Consider the following 22,390-nt stretch of genomic DNA (forward strand, 5'->3'; position numbering starts at 1 on the left):
TTTTTTCCCCATTTCGATCCTTTGACTTTGAAACTAGCCAAAATCTCATGGTCAGCACACAAAGAGCAAATCATTGTAGCTAGTGACATTAGGATTTAAAAGCATAAATACAAGAATGAGGTTTTTTTTTAGACATGCTTGACTAATTTTTCATTTAACTCTTAAAAATAGTTTGTAACTCACTACCCTCCCAAATCAAAGAATTGATTGTTAATAGCATTTTTGTAACCAGTTAAAAAGTTTTGTTTTAACTAATATTTTGATTTGAGTGCATTCTGTGTGGAATTGTTTCAGTTGTAAATGCAACAAATCTTTATTAATATGTGCCATTAATGAAGATGTTAACATTACAGCTGTTTTTCATTGTTGATTTAAGATAACAACATTAATACCATTTCCCTTTTCTGGATGTAAATAGCCAATGCAAAAGAGCTTGTCATTCTTGGACCTGTTCCAAGTTTGCTCAAGTTACCAGTGTGTAGATATGCTAAAACTTAATATTAAAGTGGCAGTGTTACTCTGGAAAGCCCCAGGGTTGTTCAGCGAGGGACATTGGAAAAAGGCACTGGTTCTTATTAAAAACTTTCTTTCTGACAGAGAGGATTTGAGATGAAATACTGATGAATTTCAAAGATAATTGTTGACTTATAAATAAAGAAGCTGAACTGTAATTGAGTTGACTTTAACATTGCAGTGCATACTCTGAAATGTCATAAATTTGTAATTTTAGTCAAGGATTGCAGAAACATTTCAGTTTCTGCTCCAAAAATGGTTTCCTTCAAGTCATGACATTTATGAAGTCTGCATGCTGTCATATAATATTGTTACAAATTTATATCAGTTGATACTTTCTTTTCTAACATTCTGCAAACCTCCAGAATATTTTGAAAATAATGCTGAATTGAAAAATGCAGTAGACTTTCCATAATTAAACTTCCTTGTTAGTTTGTAATTACCAGACAATGTCTTATTGCTAATGGGCAGGTTGGATGATCCTGTCCATGTGCCTGTCCGTGAGAGTCTAAATTGAGTCTGGGAATTCGTTATTACTTATGCTTTTAACATTTTGCATTGCTCTTCACTGTAGAAACATCTGAAACTATGAACAACTGTAAATCAGAAAATGAAAGTGAAGGAGACACTTGGGGGAAAAATTGCGATTACCAGGGAAGTGTACTGAGCAAATGTTGAACTGCAGCTAACGAGCCCCTGGTCTTGATGAACTTTATCCTAGAGTCTTAAAAGATGTGGTCAGTGAGATTGTTGATTTGGTTTACATTTTCCAAAATTTGTTAGATTCAGGAAAAGTTCGATTTGATTAGAAAATAGCAAATGTAAACTCTCAATTCAAAAATGGAAGGAGGCAGAAAGCATGAAACTGCAGTCCAGTTGGTTTAACATCTATCACAGGAAAATGGTGGAATCTATTAATAAAGGAGCTATGTAGCCGAACACTTGGATAATTTCAAGGTAATCAGGCAGAGTCGTCATGGTTTTGTGAAAGGAAATTATGTGTGACCAAAATTTGGAGCAGGTAATACATACCTGCAGACTCCAGACATTGTGTGTCTTGTATCCTCTGGTTGGGTGCCTACTGGCACTAACCTGCTTCTTTGCAAGGAAGAGGCACCCGGATTGAAACCAAAGTCTCCTGCAGTGCCACAATGATGCCACCCGAAAGTTGCAGGAACAGCAACTCATATTCCGTTTGGGAACCCTGCAGCCTAATGGTATCAATGTGGACTTCACCAGCTTCAAAATCTCTCCCCCCCCCCCCCCCCCCACCCCCACCCCCACCACCACCACATCCCAAAACCAGCCCAGTTCATCCCCTCTCCCCACTGCATCACACAACCAGCCCAGCTCTTCCCCTCTCTCCCCCCCCCCCACTGCCTTGCAAAACCAGCCGAGCCTGTCTCTGCCTCCCTAACCTGTTCTTCCTCTCACCCATCCCTTCCTCCCACCCCAAGCCACACCTCCATTTCCTACCTACTAACCTCATCCCACCTCCTTGACCTGTCCGTCTTCCCTGGACTGACTGATCCCCTCCCTAACCCCCCACCTATACTCTCCTCTCCACCTATCTTCTTTTCGCTCCATCTTCGGTCTGCCTCCCCCTCTCTCCCTATTTATTCCAGAACCCTCACCCCCATCGCCCTCTCTGATGAAGGGCCTAGGCCCGAAATGTCAGCTTTTGTGCTCCTGAGATGCTGCTTGGCCTGCTGTGTTCATCCAGCTTCACACTTTGTTATCTTGAATTCTCCAGCATCTGCAGTTCCCATTATCTCTGATCACAATTCTAACCTCCCTTCTATCCTTGTTGCTCCAATGACTACAGTGATATCTGGGCCTGTTGGTATATCTAGGAAACCTGGAGTGTGCTTGGCCTGTCTCCAAAAACCTAAATGTTCATGACAAACTAAGTGAAATTGATAGCACACATTGTAGTAAATAAATGCGATCTGATGGCCATTACAGAGACATGGGTACAGAATGACAGGGATTGGGTCTTGAACATTGAGAGTTACATGATACTCAAATAGGAGCAGAGGTAAAAATGGAGGAATAGTGCTATTAAGCAATCAATTTGGTCAGTACTTAGAGATGATCTTGGTTCAGGCAAACAGGATGTAGAATCAGTCTGGGAGGAGATTAATTATTAAGTTGGGGGTGAAAGTATGCCAGAAAAAATACCAGATTCTTGTGATTAGGGATAACAATATTTCTGAGTGAGGTGAATCTAAATATGAACTGGAAAGATCTGATCGGCTGTAGTGCCCTGGATGAGGAGTTCATAGAATGCTTTTAAGAGTGTATATTCTGGAACTGACCAGAGAGCTGGTTATATTAAACTTGTGTATTATGAGAAGGTTAATTAATGACTTTGGAATTGAAATATTCCTACTTAACAGCAAATGCAACATCAGTAAATCTTGCATCCAGTTTCTAAGGGAAAAGATTGTGCTAGTATTTTAAACTTAAACTGGCAATTATGTGGGTGTGAAATTTGAGCTAGTTGGAATGAATGTGCTAAAGGGTAGATCAATAGAGATGCAGTGGCAGACATTTAATGTGATATTTTGGACTATGTAAAATAAATATACTTGTACTATAAAGAAAATGTTCAAAGGGAGGACCCATCTCAACTTCTTACCAATTCTCATCAATTACTTTCATGAGGGAAGCAAAGGCATGGTGGGTAAATTGGCAGATGGTAGGAAAGTATGTTGTGAAGAAGACTTGTAGAGTTTGAGTGAGCAGGCATATATATCTCATTGGAATAAAGTGTGGGGAAAATATAAAATTGTTCACTTTGGCATGAATGAAAAAGCAGAGTATTACTTAAATAGAAAACCACCGCAGAATTCTGAAGTGCCAGGGAGCTTTGGGTATTTTACTGCATGTGTCAGAAAAAGTTAGTATGCAGGTGCGGCATGTAAGAAAGAAGGCTAATGGGATTCTTTCCTTTATTGAGAGAGGAATTGAACATGTAAGTTAGGATGTTGTGATCTGGTTTATACAGCGTATTGGTAAGATACTCCGGGTAGTTTAGGTCTATTATTTAATAGACAACGTAAATGCATTGGAGACAGTTCAGAGGAGGTTTGATAGATTGATACCTGGATTAAGAGGCTTGCCTTGTGAGGGGAAGGAATAAACAGGCTAAGACTTTTTCCACTAAAATTTAGAAGCATGAGAGATACTGTTTGAATGCATAATATCTTGAATGGTTTTGACAATGAGGATATGGAGAGGAGGTTTACTGTTGTGGTTGAGCCCAGAAAACTAGGGAGAATTGTTTTAAAATTAAGGGTACACCTAAATAGTTATTACAGGACAAATAACCCAGTACTGCCACCAAGATCATAATGTACATGCAATGTGTGCATTCTAGTCTATTCCTTCTCCTCTTTTTAAAAAAACATCTTAATTTTAACGATTTTCTCTTGTGGAAAGTCCAACCTTTGCAGTAATGGAGATGAATAGGTAAGGAAAAGTGGAAAGTGTTTTTTTTAAGATATAAAGTGTGCTTTATGAGAACTTAACCAAATGATTTTTATTTTCTTTCTAGCTGTCTAAATCTTTGACAGTACAATAGCGTTATGCTAGTCAACCATTAGCACTGAAACAGAACCCAGACCAACTTTCAAAATGCCTGTGCAAGCATCACAGTGGACAGAATTCCTCTCCTGTCCCATCTGCTACAATGAATTTGATGAGAACGTACACAAACCCATCAGCTTGGGCTGTGGACATACTGTGTGTAAAACTTGCCTGAACAAACTACATCGTAAAGCATGTCCCTTTGACCAGACTGCCATTAACACAGACATCGATGTTCTTCCTGTGAATTTTGCGCTTCTGCAGTTAGTCGGTGCACAGGTAAATGTTACTTATACTGTTTCAAATATTTAGGTTTTTTCACACTTCAATTGAATTTTTGTGTTTGATATTTATAGCAGTAAATGCTTAACTAATTGTTGAACTTGCATTAAAAACATCTGTCAACATTTGCTGCTTATAGGAGAATTACTGATGTTATTAAATTAACCTTCAACCAGTACTGGAGTGTCAAATCCTTGTGATATTCTAATTACTAGTTCATCTGAAAGATTTTGGAGAACAGGCATAATGTTCCTATTCAGGATGCATCAAGTGTGGATACAAATGTTCATTATGACATAACTAAAACTGAGTTATCTATACATGTATGAAGGTCAGACTATAATGGAACTTTTTGAAAGCTAAGTCCAGTGTTGAAAATTTAATGATAAGGTTATGAGGAATGTGAAATGACAGCGTAAGAACAAAACAACCACTTTGTTCAGGATATGATTTTATTTCTCTTCTTTTGTGTTTATTGGCTGTTGGTAGTATGTTGAGTAATTGAACAGAATTATTGTTTTGCACTTAATTTTTTTTTGAAGTTTGTTAGTTTTGGAACTTTCAAACAAAGGCAGTAGTAGCAGAGGATTTGAATATTTTTATGGTGGAGGTGGATAGATTGTTGGTAGATAAGTGGGTGAAAAGTTAGTTGGGCAATAATGTGGCGTTCAGATTACAATCTGATCAGCTATTGTCTTCAGTGGTGATGCATGCTTGAGGGGCCACATGCACTGTATATGTGTTTTGTTGTGACCAGCTGTTACTCCTTCATGATTATGATTCTCAAATTATTGCGGAAAAAGTTCAGTTTATCCCACGAGTTTTGTTTTTCTGTTTAGTTGGCAGATGGAAGTTTTTAAAAAAAAAAATTGTTCTTGTTACTATTTCTGTTGACCAGCAAAACAGGGAATTTAGCAAGAATGAAAGCAAATCACATAACTCTTCTACTAGATATTACATTTTTTTTTATTTTAATAAGAAAATTTTAAACTTGGTTCACTTACCTAGAATTTGTTCCATTATGGTGGCTTATTATGTCGTGTACCAGTCACCATAGTCAGATAAGTCTTGATATATGGCTTTTATTCACATTTTATTCTCTCCGTACCTACTTCCATTCTACAAATAGAATTTCTAGCTGCAGTCTTCCACTAGGGTTTTCCCCAGTTGATACCCATTCATTCAGTTTGTAATAGTATCCATCTTGACTCTATTGTATATATGCTAAACTCATTGTATCCTTGCAAGAAAAGGCATGGGCATTATTCTGCTAATCAAGTATTGTTTAATTATTTAGTTGACAGTTATTGTTTTAAAATAGCTTTCCATATTCAATTTGGTCAGGCTGCTGAAAATAACCACTTTTGAATCTTGCAGCAATGAAATATTTTGTTCTGTTGAATTCTTGTCAACATAATGTTTTAATTGTGTCTAGGTCCCAGACCAACAAACTGTGAACCTGAGTAACTTGACTGAAAATAAACATTATGAGGTTGCAAAGAAGTGTGTGGAAGAGTTAGCACTCTACTTGAAACCTCTTAGTGGAGGAAAGGGTATGTAGAACAAATTAAAATTTACAACCGTAGGTGTGAAAGTGAGCATTTTTGTTTCTGTTTGTTTTCTAACCTTTTTTAAATGGCTAGAAATGTACTTGTTTGATTCACCAATATGAACGCAAAATGTAGTTACAACGTATATCCCAAATTTGGTAACAGCCAAGTTTAAAGAGGAAAGAATTTTTTTCTTGTTTTGTGCAATCATATAAAGCAATTAAAATAATTTGGGATGTTTTGATTAACTTGGTCAGTTTCTTCCTAATCGGCCAGAACAGACTTTTAAGTCAGTCTACAATTTTTCAGAGATAATGGGAACTGCAGATGCTGGAGAATTCCAAGATAATAAAATGTGAGGCTGGATGAACACAGCAGGCCAAGCATTGTGCTCCTGAGATGCTGCTTGGCCTGCTGTGTTCATCCAGCCTCACATTTTATTATCCTACAATTTTTCAGTTGCTTCTTTTATTCTTGTACATTCAATAAATTACCAGCTACTTATCCATGTTATCTCTCAGAGACAAGACTAAGGGCAATATTATACTTAGTCAGGTAAAGACTTGGAATAATTAGACCAGGCCATTTAATAGAGATTGTAAGTGGAAGTGAGTAAATGAGTAGCATAAAAATAGAGGGATAATTGGAAGAAGGAAATGAGGCCTGGTTAGCAAAATGTATCCTTTGTTGGGCCAAGAAAATCTTTTGAGCTTGATAGTGGGTGGTGATTTAACCAATTGGGTGGAGCAGAGGCAGAGGCCAGAAAATACAATCTGCTCGAAAAGACAATTTTGCAGCTTAAAAATCAATTTTATATATTGGTTTGACCATGGTGTATTCTGCCACAACTTGCCATGACCTAAGAGCCTATCTTTGCCCTCATTGTAACCACTGCTAATAAAATGTGAGGCTGGATGAACACAGCAGGCCCAGCAGCATCTCAGGAGCACAAAAGCTGACGTTTCGGGCCTAGACCCTTCATCAGAGAGGGGGATGGGGTGAGGGTTCTCCAGCATCTGCAATTCGCATTATCACTGATCGAATTTTAACCTCACTGCGAAGCCTCTTCCAGGGATGCCTAACCTGAAGAAGTTACCCTCCGGACCAATCTCAGGGAAACACTCTCCCACTGCAACTCTCTTGTAGTCTCTTCAGCCTTGAGGCTGCTACCTGTCCATCTTCCCTGGACTGACTTACCCCCTCCCTACCTCCCCACCTATACTCTCCTCTCCACCTATCTTCTTTTCTCTCCATCTTCGGTCCGCCTCCCCCCCCTCTCCCTATTTATTCCAGAACCCTCACCCCATCCCCCTCTCTGATAAAGGGTCTAGGCCCGAATGTCAGCTTTTGTGCTTCCGAGATGCTGCTGGGCCTGCTGTGTTCATCCAGCCTCACATTTCATTATCTTGGATTCTCCAGCATCTGCAGTTCCCATTATCATTGTAATCACTGCTGCCAGGAAGTGTGATTTGTTTCTGGATGAGGCACTCCATTACTTTTGCCTAACTAGTAGGGAGTAAGAGAGGACGTAAACAATAAAAGGACACAGATTTAAGGTAATTTACAAAATAAGCTGATTCTTCATTCAGCATGTAATTAAGTTGTGGAATGCATTGTTTAAAAGTGTGATAGAGGCAGACACAATCAAGGTATTCAGAAGCGCATTAGATTGTTGTCACTAAATTAATTTGCAGGGTTATGGGGGAAGAGGCAGGAGAATGGCACTAAGTCATGATGCTCATCTGGAGACCTGGTGTGTGAATGAGCTGAATTACTTCTGTGATGCTAGAGATTTTGAGAGTTAATTAAAGTAAGCAATAAGAAATGTATTGCCTTTCCGTAAACTATGCACAGTTATGTGAGCATTTCTGCATCTCTCCACGTCCATCTCAAAGAAGCTGTCAATTTGACATCAGCAGTGGGTGGTGCTAATTTCTCTGCCACGTTAACTATTTCAGAATCAGTCAGGCCTTCAGAAGGAAAGTGTGTTTCTGCTTTGCAGTAAAAAGCATCTCCAGCCTGAAGATAGTCAGTTTAATTCCCCTCATCAGTTGTTATAACTTTTAGTAAGTCAAAGATGTGTGAACCAGTCACACCGAGCGCCCTGCAAACATATGAAAGTATCTGGAGAAGGAATATCGTGAAACAGTGTTCTGATCAACAACAGGATCATCTTGGCAAACCTGGTGGACAGGAATCCAAGTCTTTCCCTCGACCCATTGCACCTATGTTTACTTTTCATCTGCTTTACTCTCTCTCTCTCTCTCTCTCTCTCTCTCTCTCTCTCTCTCTCTCTCTCTCTGTGTGTGTGTGTAGAGGGGAAGTTTGAGAGAAATTAAGATTTAATAACTGAGAGCTTCGTTAACAGTTCATAATTGTTTATCTGTAGTTAGAATTTATTTTTGTAATAATTAGTAATTCTCTTTAAGTATAGAAATATGGCCTGTGCTTTTTCTGCCAACCTGGAGCTCAAAGACAGGTAAATTGGGGAAGTCTGCATTTTTTTAAAAAAAACTTTAATTTTTGGGTTGCCTCAGGGCTTGATTTGCAGTCCCCTACCCCCATTGGGAAGGAGGAGGAATCGACAGAAAGCAAGAGGGTAACGTTGGAGAGGGAACAGTCAGTGTAAGCATAGGGGAAGAAAGGATGTTAAGTAGAGAAATTTAGATCAATGGGAATAGAAAGATTGAAGCATGGAGCAGTAACATGGAGGATGCCATTGGTTGATCATAGATCATAGAATCCCCACAGTGTGGAAACAGGCCATTCGGCCCAACAAATTCACACCACTGCTCTGAAGAGCATCCCACCCAGGCGTATTTTCCTACACCTGATTTCCCACATCTAACTCGCTCAACGTAAACATCTCTGGGCACTATGGACAATTTAACATGGCCAATCCACCTAGCCAACATGTCTATGGATTGTGAGAAGCACCCGGAGGAAACCCACGCAGACACAGGGAGAATGTGCAAACTTCACATAGACAGTCACCCAAGGCTGGAATCGAACCTGGTGCCCTGGCGCTGTGAGGCAGCAATGCTAACCACTGAGCCATGTGCCTCCCCATATTGTTTTTTTTCTTGGAAATATCATCTTTTACCTTCACCACATGTCTCTGTTTTAATCCTCAATTTGCTGTTTTCTTAAAAAAAGTTAAGTGCTTCTAGTTTCTTCTTTGGGCACTGTGGAAAAATTGTTTTGCTGCTTCTGAGATAGTAGAAATTGCAGGTGCTGGAGAATCTGAGATAACACGGTGTAGAGCCGGATGAACACAGCAGGCCAGGCAGCATCAGAGGATCAGGAAGGCTGATGTTTCAGGCCTAGACCCTGCTAGGCTGGTCTGACGACATAATTGCTGCTCCACTTGAGGAATGCCTGCTGAAAAACAATGCATGCAGTAGTTGCGTTACCACTGCACTATGCGAGAGCTGAAATTCTCATGACAAAAGTCCTTTGCCAATGAGAACAAAATTCATTGTCACATCTTTTCCACAGTGGTAACTAATTGCCCCCTTTTTACCTCAAAGCTGATACTTATTGAATTGCTGAAGATTTCATTATATAAGTTCCCTTTAAATATTGAAGTTTGGCGGGCATTTTTATTTTTAAAATGCATGTTCAATTCATGAAAGTGCAGTAACCAAATATCATCCATGATCCCATGTGTTTCAACAATTTTTTAACTTATTTGATAATTTAACATATTGTTCAGGTGTTGCAAGTTTAAACCAGAGTGCACTGAGTCGACCAATGCAACGAAAACTGGTTACCTTGGTTAACTGTCAATTAGTAGAGGAGGAAGGTCGTGTTCGAGCAATGCGGGCAGCAAGATCACTTGGAGAAAGGACAGTTACTGAGCTCATTCTGCAGCATCAGAATCCCCAGCAGTTATCGGCCAATTTGTGGGCAGCAGTGAGAGCCAGAGGTTGTCAATTTTTGGGACCAGGTAAGTGGTGAAGTAAAATTCATCTTTTAGAATTGTTATTCCTCCTAAGAAGTTTCTGGTATATAGTGACTGAAGCTACATGTATATCATTGTCAGCTGTAGCTCAATTAGTTGCATTCTTCCCTATATTGGGAGGCTTTGGGTTCAAATTCCATTCCAGAGACCTGAGCACAAAAATATAATTTGACAGAGATAATGGGAACTGCAGATGCTGGAGAATCTGAGATAACACAGTGTGAAGCTGGATGAACACAGCAGGCCAAGCAGCATCCTAGGAGCACAAAAGCTGACGTTTCGGGCCTAAGCCCTTCATCAGATGAAGGGCCTAGGCCTGAAGCATCAGCTTTTGTGCTCCTGGGATGCTGCTTGGCCAGCTGTATTCATCCAGCTTCACACTTTAATATAATTTGACACTTTTATTTTAAATTTCGCTTTTTGAAAATGGAGCAACAGTTAAAAGCTGAAGTAATGAAGACCTGTGTTTATAATAATTACCTGTTGATAACAGTAATTAATTTGTGATGAGAATATTGTAAAGGAATCTCTGACAGCTAACTTAAGTTCATTTAAATATGCTCCAGATTTCCAATGTAACTTCAGACCAGCTCTAACTTTGTGTAGTGAAGTTAGTTTGCGCTCGTGCAATATTTTCAATGTATCCCATGATAACTCAGAGAAAGTGATTAAAATTTTCACAGTGCTAATGAAAGCTCATTATCATTTTAAACGTATAGAGCATAGAATGGTACAGCATGTTTGGGCACTAATTTTTGATTTCCTGCATCTGATGACTCATCATCTTTTTGCTTTAAGTTTCTGTAATATTTGCACACATGAAACAGTGAGGGCCATTAGCCTCCCTGTTGTTTTGATAGTGAGCAATGGGCGAGTGTGTTTTCAGGGTAGGTATTGTAAGTTGCCTAACAGCATATACTTGACCATGTTGAAGGTAATTTTATATTTGAAGTGTAGTATTTCTGTATGACTGGATGGATTTGAAACATTTGACATTTTGGTTCTTTGTTCCTTCCAGAAAGAGAGCTGACTCCATTGTATTGCTTAAATAAGTACATTTGAACGTTGAATTGCTGCTCGAACCTGGCTTGTCATTGTTAGATCAAGATTGAGCTTTACCTCAACTGTTCCATATAACTTGACATCATAACAAATCGTATTTTTTGTTTTAGCATTTTTGTGTATCAGAATTATGATGCTTGTGTTTCCCTTTTTTTTTGTCAGCCATGCAGGAAGAAGCTCTTAAATTGGTTTTACTTGCATTGGAAGATGGGTCAGCACTCTCTCGGAAAGTGTTGGTTCTTTTTGTTGTTCAGAGGCTTGAACCTCGATTTCCTCAGGCATCTAAAACTAGTATTGGTCATGTGGTACAACTCTTGTACCGTGCTTCATGCTTTAAGGTACAATCTTTTTCTATTTACCTAATTTTCTTTTCTCTTTATTTTTCCTTTCTCTTTATTTTTCCTTCAAATCTAAATTTTATGTATTTTATTTCAAGTATTTAACTATAATTGCAAGAGGTGAGCTGGATATTTCCTGCTCCTGACTAATTTCCCAAGCATCATCGTTGTCTAATCTCTCTCTGCTTTCTCTAAAAATTCATTTTTAATTTTCCTCACCCCCTTTATGTTGTGACATTGCAGGAAGGAGTTTTTTTCTTTCTTTGCCACTGTCTTACCAAACCCTAAGACTGCCCTCTCACGAGAGAGATGTGACTGATGGTGGTTTAACCTGAGGGTCACTGTGCATCAGGTGAGAGGAGAGGTTGAGAAAGAGAATCCTTCAGAGTAACCTTAGCCAGAGCAGGAATTGAACCCATGCTGTTGGTATCACTCTGCATCACAAACCAACCATCCAGCTAACACAGCAAGTCAACCCCTCACATTGCAGGAAAGGGGCATTGGAAACCAGGTCTTGAGCTTTTATTTAGTGCTACAGTTGAGTTTGATCATGAGAAGATGCTGGGAAAATCTGCACATTATGATATTCCCTCTCTAGCTTTTAATCTCCTGACCCTCCCTGGTTTAAAACAAAAGTACCTTCTTTCTCCTCATCTCACGGGACATCGGATTATGAATTTACTGAAATGAAGCCCAGCCTTCTATTACATTAATAATATATATAAGCCTTGGAGCACACATTAGTGATTTAATATAAGCATGTCAGATTAGCATTAGAAATAGTGAATTTGATGAAAGATCATAAGTTTTAAAAAAAATTGGCACTGTTCATCGGTGTTACCTTTATCATATGAATATTGTATGTTCTCTTCTACCTCATAATAACAATGTCAGCTTTTTTTAGGTTTATTTTCTTTGTTTTGCTATTAAATAAAGAGCTGCTTCTATCCCTGATGAAAATTGACCATTTTAAAAATGGCACTTTTGCAAATATACGCTGTATGTACAGCTTAACTTTTGTGGTCTCAAGTTGGTCTTCAGCTTAGCCAGCAAAGCAGAAATCATGATGGATGATTTTGAAAACTTACCATTTTTAGTAAGGGCCATTATACAATTCCAGATAAACCATTTGTTGGTGCTTATTAATGCAAATTTTGGAAGAAAATATTGGAATGACAGTAAGTGAGGTTGTAGAAATACTTGCCGAGCTAGTAGGTTTGGTTGCAAATGTTTCGTCGCCATGCTAGGTAACATCATCAGTGCACCTCCGATTGAAGTATCTGTGTTCTACCCGCTTTGTTATTTACATGCCTTGGTTTGCTGGGGTGGTGTGTATTATTTCCGGTTCTGTTTCTCCGTGGTTTGTACATAGGGTCTAATTCAATGTGTGTGTTGATGGAGTTCCAGTGGAATACCAGGCCTCCAGGAATTCCCTGGCACGTCTCTGTTTGGTTTGTGCAATAATGGATGTGTTTTCCCAGTCGAATCTGTGTCCCTCATTGCCCATGTGTAGTGAGACAAGTGAGAATTGGGCATGTCTCTTGGTGACAAGTAGGTGTTCATGTATCCGAGTTGTCAGTTTTCTTTTGGTTTGGTCTATGTAGTGTTTCTCAGTTCTTGGTTGGTATTTTGTATATTGCCCAGTTTTGCTGGTTTTGTGTATGGGATCCCTTATATCCATCAGTAGCTGTTGTGAGGTGGTTGTTAGTTTGTGGGCTACTCTGGTACCTAAGGGTCTGAGTAGCCTTGTGGTCATCTCTGAAATGTCCTTCGTGTACCTGGTCATGTTGTGCCTTCCTTTTGTGGTCTGTCTCCAGAGGTAACGACGGATTGTGCTTTTCGGGTATCTACTCCTTTTGAAGACTCCTCTTCTCTGCGTAGCTCCAGGTTGCTGCTCATTTATGGGCGTTGGGGTGGTTGCTAGTGTAATTGAGTATCTGGTCCGTATGTGTGGTCTTTCTATATATATGCTAGTCTGGAGTTCCCTGTTGTTTTCACGATCTGTCATTATGTCAAGGAAGGCTAGTCGGATTTTGTTCTCTGCTACTTTAGTGAATTTTATCCCAGTAAGGATGTTGTTTGTGCCAGAGGGTTTCTTCTAGTTTTGTGCGGTTCATAATCATGAAAGTATCATCTATACATCGGACCCAAAATTTGGGTTGTATAGTGGGGAGTGTTGTCTGTTTTAACCTTTTGTATTACTGCATCTGCAATCAGCCCTGACGTTGGAGATCATCTTGGTGTTCCATTGATTTGTTTTTAAATGCTGCTGTTGAAGGTGAAGTGAGGCACAAATCTAGTAGTTTCAAGGTGGTGTCCTTATTGATGTTGGTGCCCTGGGTTGTCTGCCCACTAGATTTGTCCAGTAGTGTGGCCATCGTCTCTTTGGCTAGATCATTGTTGATGAACGTAAATAGTGCTGTCTCCTCAACGGATATCATCATCTTGTACTCTTCTATCCTAGTGTTCTTGACAATGTTGAGGAATTCTCGGGATGAGTGGATGGAGCCAATAGTGTTGTTCACTATGTATTTCAGTTTCTGTTTGTAATTCTTTGGCAAGTCTGTGTTGGTGTGCCTGGCGGTGAGGCAGTGGGTCTGAGGATGACCCCCAGTTTGTGTACCCTGAGGAATCCGTAGAATCGGGATGTGTTGGATTCCTCTGGCTTGCTGATGTCTCCTGAGTTGAGTAATTTCTTCAGAGTCATTGTAATCCCGTTCCTAACTATCATGTTGGGTCTATCACCACTGGTTGGTAGGTGTCGGTATCCACTAGTAGCACGTTCGTTTTCTCTTTGTATTGGGTTCTACTGTGCATTGCTGTCATGCGTACTTTGGCCACTGGTAAGATTACAATATTCCTGTCTTTCTTGAGCTTTTCCAGCGCTTTCCTCTCTTCTGTATTGAATGTGTTCCAGTTTCCTTTTTTTTTTGCTCAGTGTTAGGACTATCATCTATCTGATGGTCTGTTGTACTTCAGTGAGCCCATTGTTCTTTAGTATGGATTACAGCGCAGCCAGGAAGTCAGTCCTTTTGGCATCTCAGTAGTTATAACTGAGTCTGCGTACTAGAATGGTCTTCTCAGTGTTTATAAGTTGTCAGTCCGAGATGTTTTTAACTCATGAATGTTTGTTGTCCATGTCGTTGATGTGGGTGATTTTGGACAGTTTTTCTTGAAGTGCTATTCTTTTTGTTCTGGTCTTTTGTTGTTGTATTTTGATGGCTTGTATTGATGGAGGCAGTTGTGGGCATCCGTTGATCATAACCCTTCTATCTCCGCGTATAAACAACATCCTTATCAGGATAAAATTCATGAAAGAAGAAGAGAACAACAACCGGCTCCCCTTCCTGGACATAAGGGTAGAATGCAAAAACAAGAAACTCCAGAATAGCATATATAGAAGGACCACACGTATGGACCAGATATGCAATTACACTTGCAACCACCCCAATACCCACAAAAAGAGCTACAATAGTATGCTACTTAAACGAGCCACAAAAAATTGCAGCAACCTGACACTGCACGAAACAGACCAGGAATACTTATACAGAGTCTTCAAAAGGAATGAATACCCAAAAAGCCCTATCCGCCATTACCTCTGAGACAGACCACATTAGGAAGACACAACCCAACCAGACTTATTAATCACCCTACCATACATTAAGGATATTCTAGAGATGACCACAAGACTACACAGACCCCTCAGTATCAGAGTAGCCCATAAACCAGCAACCACCCTATGACAGATAGTGACGAACATGATGGATCCCATACCCAAAACCAGCAAAACTGGGTTAATATACAAAATACCATGCTAGGACTGTGAGAAAAACTACATAGCCCAGACCATAAGAAAATTGACAATACAGGAAAAATGAGCACCAACTAGCCATCAGGAGACACAACCAATTCTCACTTGTCTCATTACGCACGGACAGCAAGGGACATGAATTTGACTTGGGGCAACATGTCCTTAATCGCTCAAGCCAAACCGAGCCATGCCAGGGAATTCCTGGAGGCCTGGTATTTCAACTGTAGTTTCATCAACAAACACATTGAATTAAACCCTGTCTACAAACCACTGAGAAAAGGAACCAGAAGTAATACCAACTACCCAGCAAACCGAGGCATACAAATAACAAGCGGGACAGAACATCAACGCTTCACCGGAGACCCTGCTATGTTACCTAGCAGGGTGACGAAATGTTTGCAACCAAACTCACTGACTCGGTGCACATGTCTACAACCTCATCCACAACCCGAACTACAAATCTTCTCAAACTTATGATAGTAAGTGATTCCGCCATTTAAGCGGCTTTCAGTTGAATCTTGTCTGATCTGTATCTTGATCCCAATTTAGTCTTGTCACCCTGTAATATCTGTGCCCTCTTTTTAAAAAAAACATTTTCCCAATTGTTGTTTTAAAATCCTTAATAGAATTGTTTTCAACAGCATTTCTGGAGGTGTAAGTTTACTACTCTGTAAAGAAATGCCTGCTACCTCCTGACCCTTAATGGCTTTGCTTTATCCAAGAAATTGGAACAGAAGTAAGCCACAGTATCTATTGAGTCTTCTCTGCCATTCAAGATGATTATTGCTGCTCTTGGTCTTCAACTGTACTTTCTTATCTGCTCCTCATATCCATTGTCTCATTGCAATATCAAAAATCCATCTATTTCTGCAATAAAGGCCAACATCCCTTTCTAGTTATGTGCTAACTTTCCAAGTTCCTTGAACGAGCACACCCAAGTCTTATCAAACATCAACATTTTGAGTTTCATCACCTTTTCAAATATATTCTGCTTTTCTGTCCTTGCAATAAAAAAGAATAGCTTGACACTCCTCTGATTTGCTCCATCCACCACATTGTTGCACACACTTGCTTAACCTATCTCTATATCCTTGAGGTCTCTGTGTCCTTCCCACAGCCTGCCTTTTCACCTAGTTTTGTATCATCAGCAAACTTGGGTACATGACTCTGTGTCTTCGTCTGAATCAATAAAATACATAAGTAGCTGAGGGCACGGTATTGGTCCTTGTGACCTTCCATTAGCCACAACCTACCAACTCCCTGCTTGTGACCACACTCCTCTTTTTGTGAATCAATCCTGTATGAATGCTAACCTAATATTCGTAACTCCATTTGCCCTTATTTTACCTATTAATGTTATGCATGGCCACTTATTCAACACCATTTGAAAATCTAGCATACTGCACATACTGATTCCCTTTTTGTTTCTCTACTTAATCAGATCCTCAAAAAATTCCCGCACAATTTTTTTAAGCAGGAGATGCTCTTTATAAAATCGTGTTGACTTGTTTGAATCATTCAATTCTTTAAGCATAGTAAAATTTATTAACAAGTAGATACTAGTATTTTTCCAATGACTTTTAGGTATCGTGGCCTGTAATTCCTGGTTTTTTTCGTGGGAAACCAGCTTCCAATATGCTGGGACTCAAATCTAAGGAATTTTGGAAAATCATAGCTTGCATATTCATCACCTCTGCAGCTATGTGTTTTACTACCTTAAGTTTTTGCTTTTGTTCTGGACTGTCTCTGTCTCTCGTCATTAAATACATCTTCCATAAATATTAGACATTTCATTGCAATATTCACACTCCTGTTTCTGTATTTAAATAAATACTTGTCTAGTCTATTCAGTTTGACTTCACCATTTTAAATGGTCTAGCCCTTTCAACAATGCATCTCCTCTGAGGGTAGTATATTTTCCCAAAATGCATTGATTTAGTTTGGCTGCAAACAAAGTTAACTCAGCAATGCCTGATGAAAAGACAATAACTAGCCTCAAATACTGATATTTCTTTTTTCCCCTGTGCTATTAAATTTTCCTATGGTTTTGTTTCTTACTGTGGCTGTTTTTCTGTAGGTTACTAAAAGGGATGAAGACTCTTCTCTGATGCAACTGAAAGAAGAGTTTCGTACTTATGAAGCTTTGCGCAGGGAGCATGATGCACAGATTGTTCATATTGCCATGGAGGCTGGGCTTCGAATTTCTCCTGAGCAATGGTCTTCTCTCTTGTATGGAGATTTGGCACATAAATCACATATGCAGTCCATCATTGATAAAGTATGTGTTGTAGAAAACATGTAAATGATACCTTTTTATTCAGTGGAATGTTAAAGTTGAAATGTGATTTCAGCTCAGAACATATTTACAAAACATTATTTAGCCATTTTAAGGTGTGACAAAATTTTAGTTTGTGAAAAGAATGTTAATTAAATGTAGATTTGTTTAATTCCTACCTTAAATCTTGCATTATTATTTCATTACAAAATATTCTGATGCAATTTATGGAGCATTTACATTTTGTATGTTAGATTTATTAGCTGCTAATTATCAATTGCTGGAAAGTTTTGTTTTCAAGCCTGATTATCTTGCTCATATAACAATTGCACACCAAATGTGGCATAGTAGTAAGTAACACAGGCCCCAGCTGTGTTATATATGTTATATTCTAGCCACAGTGTCTTTCCAATGGCCTTTACATCCATTGATAAGTGTTGACTGCATAGTTTAGCTTTACATTATGCTTAAGGTTGGTTTCTTAATAGTTGAGCATGAACAAGGAATAGGGATTCAATGTTACTGTTGAAATTTAGTGAGAACTCGTTTTTCAGAAAATGCTTAGAGTAAGTCAGTTAGATATTGTCAAGGTTCTAAATATGTAATTGCAATTACGGCTGAAAATGGGGAAAATGTATTCTACTTTAATCACCACCTGCATGTTGTTTCTTTAGGGGCAGAAATGTTGCTCCAAAATAATTAGTATTCACATAGGTGCAGATGCATGCATTACATGCAATCACTATAATGCAAATATGGTATATGTTGTAATTCTGGCTAACTTGAATTGAAGCTAACAAATTTAAAATTAATATAGCCTGTCACTTTACAGTTTTGATGTGCAGCTATAGACTCTCTTCGAGCTTTAACCTTTTGGCATATTTGAAATTTCATGTCAGTTTTTTTAAAACCAAATTTGCTTGTAATGGTTAAACTTGCAGTACTGTTTCTGATAAATCTTTGCTATGAAACTAATTGTGCAATTGATTATTTTGCTTAAAAGTAACAGAAGTCATATTTTAATTGTTTGCTTGCTTTAAGCTGTTCTTTACCTCTGTTTCTTATGAAGCTCCAATCCCCAGAATCTTTTGCAAAGAGTGTCCAGGAATTGACTATTGTCCTGCAACGGACAACAGATCCAGCTAATCTGAACCGACTCCGATCCCATCTTGAACTTCTGGCTAATATTGATCCTAACCCAGGTATATATGAATTTGTAACATTTCTAAACTGGAAGACCATTGAATTTCAATAAGTATTCTCTACATATATTCATCCCTTGATTTTATCTGGATATTTTTGAGTTGGTTACTTTCCTGGAAGAAATGAACTATTACCAGTGATATTGCAGCTATTGCAGTACTGCGTATTTGTTGGGTAAGCCACACATAAGGCAGTTTAGATTGCTTCGTTCTGATTTCTTAAACTACACTTTACTATTTTAGTGGGTTGGTACTTTGTATTTTATCTTTACTAACATTATCATGTTAGAACATGGTTGTTACAATGGAAATTGAATAGCTGGCTCAGTTCCAAGGAGCATGACACAATATGGCCATGGTCCAACCAGCCCACAATATGCTATAATTGATTCTTGGTCCTTTGTGCTGGCTGATTTCTGCCAGAGCAGCAATAAAGATTCTAAAATTGACATTTGCCCAGGATTGGTTTAGACCCCTGATCATTATTTAAATAGTTACTACTGGTTGGATGTGCACCAAGATTAGGTCAGAATTGATCATTTTGCAATGAATAATCAAAATGGCCACCATGCAGAATAATACTGTTTGGGTGAGGTGCCACAAAAATGCTAAAAAAATGTTTATGAACTTATAAGTGGCCAGAGAGTTTAAAAGCAATAGTTGACATGATTTCAGCATAAGTGATGAATCTTTAATAGGTTATACTGTGTTGTTTTACATGTTGCAGGAAAATGTGTTTTGTGTCTTTGTCTTTAAGATGCAGCACCTCCAACATGGGAGCAACTAGAGAATGCAATGGTAGCTGTAAGGACTGTAGTCCATGGACTTGTGGATTTCATCCAGAACTTCAGTAAAAAAGGCCATGAAACACCACAAGTAATACTTCTGTTTTGTGTTTTTTATTTAATTTTAAGTGTCCACCTTTGCAGTTTTTTTTTAATCTGTGGAAATAATGTAAATGGAACTGGATCTGGCTATAATTAAATTTAACTATTCAAAGTAAGTTTAAAGACACGAACAGAATTGCTTTGCATTGAATTATTTTACAACAAGCATTTTAAAGTAATTTGGTTATTGCTGAAAAAGATATTTTCTGGAAGCTTTTTATCTTGCACTCATTAGAAAATTCACACAAAAACTATCAAGTAAAGGGAAAATGATATTTTGAAGACAGTGCTGACTTGGCAAGTGGACGGTAGGAAAGGTGTTACCTCTACTCTGCACCATTTTTTTGACAGCAGTTAACTGCCAAACTTTGTTTAAATTTTAAACCAGATAAATTGACTGTAATTAGCCAAGGCATTGCCCTGAGAAATGAACGAGAGAATGTCTGTGGCTTTGACCATTAAGTTTAAACAGTTGCAGTTTGGGTACATGTTCTTTCTACAGCAAAGAACAGGGCTTGTTTTGTAATACATGTAAATTCCAGTATGTAAGCTCAACTGACCAGTCCTAAATTAGCTGCCAGTGTAATTCATTGAACACTGGGCTATTTAACAAACGAACTGGCCATATGGCTGTGCAAATTACAGTCAGTTTTGAGCAGGTTTTTTGTAGACTGTGAAAGATTCCTTCACACTTGTGTGGTCCGTACAGGATTTGCCGATTGATAACAGTTCAGTGTCCAAATGTTCATTTGACATTGTCGCACCACTCAAGGAAGCCAAAGACATTTTGTGCTGCAGTACTGTATCATGGTGATTCAGTATTTATTGACATTACAAACTCAAACTTGCTCAATTGAGTTCTGTTCTAATAACAAAATCTGTATCAGACATGGTGTCACTAAGGGACCCCTGCTGCGCCCAGCTGTAGCAGATGTCTTTGTTGGTCATCACAAGGAATGTGTCTTCAGTGGAATGATAGCCACCCTCCTCCCCCATGTATCATTTGCTATATTTGAATCTGCCCCTGTATGTATAAAATTCCTGATGTCCTAACAGGCTCTGTCTTGCATTCAAATTGACCTTTGAAATAGAGCAGTCAAATGAGCTCCTATTCCTTGACATCTTAGTTGAAAAATTAACAGAGGGTTCTCTACCACTGCATAATGCAAACCTTATAAAATGCCTTGGGATTCTTGTAATTCCACGAGCTGCAGCATGGGCTTGACAGAAACCCCACAAATATGGCACATACTATTTGTTCACCATGAAAGCCTGATGCTGAACTAGGGCACATCAAAACCATTCTGTGGGACAATGTCTGCCCTGATCAGATTTCTTGCTCTGTGATGCACACACTCTTGATTGCACCTAACATTGTCACTTTTGTCCTGAAAAGTACCCAGTTTGCAGATTACCCTCGAAAGTAAGATATCTCAAACCTTTGTGCAACGGTTGATGCTAGCTGTTTCCCACTGCTACATTGCTGTCAAACCAAATCAAACTGAAAAGATGTTCTGTCTGTCGCACAAATGAGTAACATGGTGTGTGAATTTCAAAGCCACTGTGTTGCTAGGTATGCAAGCTGTGCATTCCAAAGATTGGTCAATTGTATCAAATAGGATATTCCCTTTGCTTGTTTGCTTCAAGCCATATTCTGGCTGTACCCAAAAAGTTCCCATTTGTAAAACTGTCAAATGAAGCTAGAACCGGAGATCTAAAACAAACAAAAGCAGAAGTTACAGAAGAGACTTAACAGGTCTAACAGCATCTGTGGATAGAATAAATACTTTTTACGCTCTGACTCTGCTTCAGAACAGTTCTGAAGAAGTGTCAATGGACTCAAAACGTCAACTCTGTTTTCTCTCCACAGCTGCTGCGGATCTGTTGCAGCTTCTTTCTCCAGTAACTTCTGAGTTTGATCATTGCAAAAATCTCAATGCTAAATTCAACATTGGATATCATTCTGGAATTGGACAACACTTGATAAGTAATCCTGAACATGCAAAGAATTATGCTCACAACCAGTTTGGGATTGTCTGTCAGGGTCACAGTGTAGCATGCTTGTGTGTACTGAACTGTAGATATTAATACACAGGGCCCTAGTCTTTTCAAACATAAGCATGTAGACACACTGCACCATTTCGAGATAGATGACAACCTTTCTCTGGTTGGGCCAAGGCATGCCTTAAGAAACCATCCGAATCAAATTGCCTGGTTTAAAGTTTAAACAAAGCTTGGCAATTAACTGTTAATCTTTATCATGTCACATGTTTGAGTTTGTAAGGTCAATAAATACTGATTTATAAATGGAGGAGGGTGCTTCTAGATCACCATGATATAGTGCTGCAGCACAAATGTCTATGGCATTCGGTACATTCTCTAGGGTAGAATAAACGTTTATTTTCCCTTTGCTTTAATATGTCTTGTGAATTGTTCTGATAAATGCAAGACTAACACCTTCAAGAAAATACCGCCTTTTTCAGCACTACTGAAGTTATATATTGACTAATTGTTTATAATACAAATTGGTCATTATGGAGCTAGAAGTAATTCATTGCCATTGATAATGGTTCATTGTAATTTTTGAAGGCGTAGTGAATATCAAATGTGCTTAGTTATATTCATGATATTCATTGTTACTTCCAGCCACAGCCAAACAGCAAGTATAAGACCAGCATGTGCCGAGATCTTCGACAACAGGGTGGTTGTCCTCGTGGAGCTAACTGTACCTTTGCTCACTCCCAAGAAGAGTTGGAAAAGTATATGTATTCTTTAAATTGTTTCTTTTGATTTATACATTTTTATCAATCATTATGGAAAACAAGTCTATTTTCTGTCACCATGCCTTCATTCTGCAAAGTCAGTGATGAAGATGTCCTCATTCGTGAAGAATGTTGGTGCTGTGAAATGTAACA

The 22,390-nt window shown here is 38.7% G+C and overlaps 1 protein-coding gene across 10 annotated transcripts in view; it reads left to right on the plus strand.

Moving 5' to 3' along the window:
* The window catches only part of rc3h2 (ring finger and CCCH-type domains 2), a 113,869-nt gene that overhangs the window by 36,743 nt on the left and 54,736 nt on the right, over positions 1-22,390 (plus strand). For all 10 annotated transcript variants that reach the window (XM_048558504.2, XM_048558507.2, XM_048558508.2 and 7 more), the window contains 8 exons: positions 4,073-4,383; positions 5,822-5,939; positions 9,652-9,885; positions 11,125-11,300; positions 17,189-17,389; positions 18,456-18,588; positions 19,346-19,464; positions 22,122-22,234. In XM_048558504.2, coding sequence (XP_048414461.1) covers positions 4,153-4,383; positions 5,822-5,939; positions 9,652-9,885; positions 11,125-11,300; positions 17,189-17,389; positions 18,456-18,588; positions 19,346-19,464; positions 22,122-22,234 — 1,325 coding nt within the window. In that variant the 5' untranslated portion in view covers positions 4,073-4,152. The remainder of the gene's footprint in view (positions 1-4,072; positions 4,384-5,821; positions 5,940-9,651; positions 9,886-11,124; positions 11,301-17,188; positions 17,390-18,455; positions 18,589-19,345; positions 19,465-22,121; positions 22,235-22,390) is intronic.

Source organism: Stegostoma tigrinum, chromosome 29 (assembly GCF_030684315.1).
Source record: "Stegostoma tigrinum isolate sSteTig4 chromosome 29, sSteTig4.hap1, whole genome shotgun sequence".
In the NCBI taxonomy this organism is placed as follows: Eukaryota; Metazoa; Chordata; class Chondrichthyes; order Orectolobiformes; family Stegostomatidae; genus Stegostoma; species Stegostoma tigrinum.